At 41.8% G+C, this 5,501-nt stretch overlaps 1 protein-coding gene across 1 annotated transcript; it reads left to right on the plus strand.

Annotated features, from left to right (window-relative positions):
* Nucleotides 1-335: 335 nt before the first annotated feature.
* On the plus strand, nt 336-3,205 carry LOC124282529. The gene is made up of 2 exons (XM_046718543.1): nt 336-802; nt 1,948-3,205. The coding sequence occupies exons 1-2, from the start codon at nt 336-338 to the stop codon at nt 3,203-3,205; spliced, it is 1,725 nt and encodes a 574-aa protein (XP_046574499.1).
* Nucleotides 3,206-5,501: the final 2,296 nt, after the last annotated feature.

A 5,501-nucleotide genomic window follows, 5' to 3' on the forward strand; every position in this document is an offset into this window, starting at 1 on the left:
CATTGAGCCATTCTTCAACATGCTGGTGACACTGTGTGGAAACATTGAGCCATTCTTCAACATGCTGGTGACACTGTGTGGAAACATTGAGCCATTCTTCAACATGCTGGTGACACTGTGTGGAAACATTGAGCCATTCTTCAACATGCTGGTGACACTGTGTGGAAACATTGAGCCATTCTTCAACATGCTGGTGACACTGTGTGGAAACATTGAGCCATTCTTCAACATGCTGGTGACACTGTGTGGAAACATTGAGCCATTCTTCAACATGCCATTGTGGAAACAGCCACATGCTGGTGACACTGTGTGGAAACATTGAGCCATTCTTCAACATGCTGGTGACACTGTGTGGAAACATTGAGCCATTCTTCAACATGCTGGTGACACTGTGTGGAAACATTGAGCCATTCTTCAACATGCTGGTGACACTGTGTGGAAACATTGAGCCATTCTTCAATATGCTGGTGACACTGTGTGGAAACATTGAGCCATTCTTCAACATGCTGGTGACACTGTGTGGAAACATTGAGCCATTTTTCAACATGCTGGTGACACTGTGTGGAAACATTGAGCCATTCTTCAACATGCTGGTGACACTGTGTGGAAACATTGAGCCATTCTTCAACATGCTGGTGACACTGTGTGGAAACATTGAGCCATTTTTCAACATGCTGGTGACACTGTATGGTTATGATAAGTTCTTCATGAAACCACTGGTGACACTACATGGCAACATCAACCTACTGGTGATGCTGGATGACGTAAAAATCACTTACTGGTTCAACCTGAGAAGATCCAGGTTAGAATTGGTCTTCAGTAACCCATGCCTGTCGTAAGGGGCGACTAATGGGATCGAGTGGTCAGGCTCGCTGACTTGCATGACACATGTCATCGTATACCGCGAATTGCGTAGATCGATGCTCAGAATATTACTGAGCGCGGTGTTAAACGTTACTGGATGATATCACTACCATCTACTGGTTCGTCAACCAACTGGTATTACTGGGTGGTATCACTGCCATCTGCTGGTTCGTCAACCAACTGGTGTTACTGGGTGATATCACTACCATCTACTGATTCGTCAACCAACTGGTGTTATTGGGTGATATCACTGCCCTCTACTGGTTCGTCAACCAACTGGTCTTACTGGGTGGTATCATTGCCCACTCTTGGTTCGTCAACCAACTGGTGTTACTGGGCGGTATCACTGCCCTCTACTGGTTCATCCACTAAGTGGTGTTACTGGATGATATCACTGCCATCTACTGGTTCATCCACTAAGTGGTGTTACTGGATGATATCACTACCATCTACTGGTTCGTCCACAAACTGGTGTTACTGGGTGGTATCATTGCCATCTACTGGTTCGTCAACAAACTGGCCTTACTGGGTGGTATCACTGCCATCTACTGGTTCATCCACTAAGTGGTGTTACTGGATGATATCACTACCATCTACTGGTTAATCAACCAATTGGTGTTACTGGGTGGTATCACTGCCATCTACTGGATCGTCAACCAACTGGTGTTACTGGGTGGTATCACTGCCATCTACTGGTTCGTCAACCAGCTGGTGTTACTGGGTGGTATCACTGCCATCTACTGGTTCATCAACCAACTGGTGTTACTGGATGATATCACTGCCCTCTCCTGGTTCGTCAACCAACTGGTGTTACTGGGTGGTATCACTACCATCTACTGGTTAATAAAACCAATTGGTGTTACTGGGTGGTATCACTGCCATCTACTGGTTCGTCAACCAACTGGTGTTACTGGGTGGTATCACTGCCATCTACTGGTTCATCCACCAACTATTGTTACTGGATGATATCACTGCCCTCTCCTGGTTCCTCAACCAACTGGTGTTACTGCATGACATTATCACCTACTGGTTCATCAACCAACTGGTGTTACTGCATGACATTATCACCTACTGGTTCATCAGCCAACTGGTGTTACTGCATGACATTATCACCTACTGGTTCATCAGCCAACTGGTGTTACTGCATGACATTATCACCTACTGGTTCATCAGCCAACTGGTGTTACTACATGACATTATCACCTACTGGTTCATCAACCAACTGGTGTTACTGCATGACATTACCACCTACTGGTTCATCAACCAACTGGTGTTACTGCATGACATTATCACCTACTGGTTCATCAACCAACTGGTGTTACTGTATGACATTATCACCTACTGGTTCATCAACCAACTGGAGTTACTGTATGACATTATCACCTACTGGTTCATCAACCAACGTGTGGTACTGGATGTCATTATCACCTACTGGTTCATCAACCAACTGGTGTTACTGCATGACATTATCACCTACTGGTTCATCAACCAACTGGTGTTACTGTATGACATTATCACCTACTGGTTCATCAACCAACTGGTGTTACTGCATGACGTTATCACCTACTGGTTCATCAACCAACTGGTGTTACTGCATGGCATTATCACCTACTGGTTCATCAACCAACTGGTGTTACTGCATGACATTATCACCTACTGGTTCATCAGCCAACTGGTGTTACTGCATGACATTATCACCTACTGGTTCATCAACCAACTGGTGTTACTGCATGACATTATCACCTACTGGTTCATCCACCAACTGGTGTTACTGCATGATATCACTGCCCTCTCCTGGTTCCTCAACCAACTGGTGTTACTGGGTGGTATCACTGCCATCTACTGGTTCATCAACCAACTGGTGTTACTGCATGACATTATCACCTACTGGTTCATCAGCCAACTGGTGTTACTGTATGACATTATCACCTACTGGTTCATCAGCCAACTGGTGTTACTGCATAAAATTATCACCTACTGGTTCATCAGCCAACTGGTGTTACTGCATGACATTATCACCTACTGGTTCATTAGCCAACTGGTGTTACTGCATGACATTATCACCTACTGGTTCATCAGCCAACTGGTGTTACTGCATGTCATTATCACCTACTGGTTCATCAACCAACTGGTGTTACTGCATGTCATTATCACCTACTGGTTCATCAACCAACTGGTGTTACTGCATGACATTATCACCTACTGGTTCATCAACCAACTGGTGTTACTGTATGACATTATCACCTACTGGTTCATCAACCAACTGGTGTTACTACATGGCATTATCACCTACTGGTTCATCAACCAACGTGTGGTACTGGATGACATTATCACCTACTAGTTCATTAGCCAACTGGTGTTACTGCATGACATTATCACCTACTGGTTCATCAACCAACGTGTGGTACTGGATGACATTATCACCTACTGGTTCATCAACCAACTGGTGTTACTGTTTGACATTATCACCTACTGGTTCATCAACCAACGTGTGGTACTGGATGTCATACCTATCACCTTCCAAAGTAAAACATGTCAAAACAAATTATGCATTATGCTACATTATGGATGTATTTCTACTTGGCGGACTATAGGGTCTCCAGCTACTATGATGTAATTCTTTTTGTAAAGTTCCCATGACCACTGGTCAGGTCATTGTCGCTCACATTAGCAGTTTATATTGAGAAACCCTGTATAAACAATACTATAACATTAATTACTCCCGGCACAGTTAAAGTATGACGACATTGAAATGTAATATATGATTAGAAAAACGTTCGGGGCATTCGGAAAACGGGCAAATAATCATTATCACTATATTATTAATTGACTTACGATTATTCACTTCAAAGCGTTTTAAAATAAAATCTGTAATACCAAGAGTTCACAGTTCTCTTTTTTCTATCTAATAGTCACCCATATCTTTTATAAGTCAACACAACCATCATCAAATCAAGCATGGCTGATTTCACCTTTTATCGAATTAGAGATTTAGTAGGTACAGTGTCTGACATTTATATAAAATTAATCAACCTTTTGAATTTCTAATATCATATTTAATTATCGAAAGAAACCTACTTTGAAACTAAAACCTAAATACCGCAATTGGAAGAAACACCTGAGGATGTATCTGGATGAAGCTATTGGAATATAAAACCAAGCGCAACCTACTTTCGAAAGACCATTGTCGTTTTCACACGAGCCATCAAAGGAAATATATATCACTCAGACGAAGACAATTCTAAACTCGGCGACATAGTAAACCAACTAATTTCCGATAAGTCAGGAATATACTGCCGCAGCTGGTAGACGTAGGAACAGTGTTTGGTATGACATTTATTTAAGGCATCAGAAGAAGGTAGACGAAGTCTGCCGTCTGATTTAGATACTGCGCGTTTGTAAACGACCATTGTCGAGGTATAATGAAGATATGGTTATAGCGCAAATAGAGTTATAATGAATCTTTGACAGTCTTACGCTATATTTGATGCGTATTGGATATCATGCAGACACGAGGATAATTGAAACTGGGAATATTTCGGATATTCAATTTCTGGTTTTGTGTTTGCCTACGGTGATAGGTCTGTGACAAGGATGCCCACTGTCCTCTAGGGTTTCTCTGTTCGAGAGGCATAAAAGTTGATTAGGTAGGTTTATGGTTCTAGAATTGGTTGTTTGGACATACAGTGGGTGATAAATCCCTGTTAACAATGACTGGTGTCTACAGAACGTCGACAGAAATCGTGTTCGTGAGATGTTATATCTTGTTCTAACGGATTGTTATAATAATTTAAGCTCAAATAACATGCGTTGTAAGTACATATGTGAATGAACGGGATAAATAGATGAAAAACATGTTTCTTGGATCCTTTTTGCTATATTTTATCACGAAAATGCAACATATTTTTCCGTTAAACATGTTTATGACAAGTTTTTGTTCCGTTTGTTTCAATACACCCATGCCTGACTACGAAAACGTGCATGACTTCAGGATTTACTCCCATAATAACCTGACACACTGGCATATGACTTAAATACTCCTCGAACTTTCATAATGTGAGGGCGGTGGGGTAGCCTCGTGGTTAAAGCGTTCGCTCATCACGCCGAAGACCCTGGTTCAATTCCCCACATGGGTACAATGTGTGAAGCCCATTTCTAGGGTCCCCTGCCGTGATATTGCTGGAATATTGCTAAAAGCAGCATAAAACTCACTCACTCACTCATAATGTGAACCATTTTAAACTATATGAATTATAGTTCACGTAATGCCCAAGCATTTACACGTTTTATAGTAACTGTTTTACTTAGTTGTTTCCAACCGACCGCTGCCTCAGAGGGTGGAGACGAGAAAATACACAAGCACTGCCTTAAACCTTATGGTCGAGAGTACGAATATTGAATGACACACAATCCGGTACTGAGGTCAATATTTGAAGGATCTTCAACTCAGCTATTGCGGAATGATCAACTCCGTTCCTTTCACGTCTTTGTGCGAAAGGAAATATGTAGATATCAATCAGGCATGTTTCCATTTCGGTGTGATTTAATTTACTGATACCTTGTTTGTTTCATCACTGAATAAATTCTGATAGAGTTCGTTGTATGAAAATGCGTCGAAATGAAGAACATAAAACCAA

The sequence above is a fragment of the Haliotis rubra genome, unplaced genomic scaffold (genome assembly GCF_003918875.1).
Source record: "Haliotis rubra isolate DU_JTF1 unplaced genomic scaffold, ASM391887v1 Scf3, whole genome shotgun sequence".
NCBI lineage: Eukaryota > Metazoa > Mollusca > Gastropoda > Lepetellida > Haliotidae > Haliotis > Haliotis rubra.

Excerpts from the sequence above, each read along its gene's own strand:
- LOC124282529 (XM_046718543.1), top strand. The coding sequence starts at position 336 with ATGCTGGTGACACTGTGTGGAAACATTGAGCCATTCTTCAACATGCTG. Across the intron at positions 803-1,947 it reads TTCAACCTGAGAAGATCCAG|CCAACTGGTGTTACTGCATG; the intron begins GTTAGAATTGGT and ends CTGGTTCATCAG.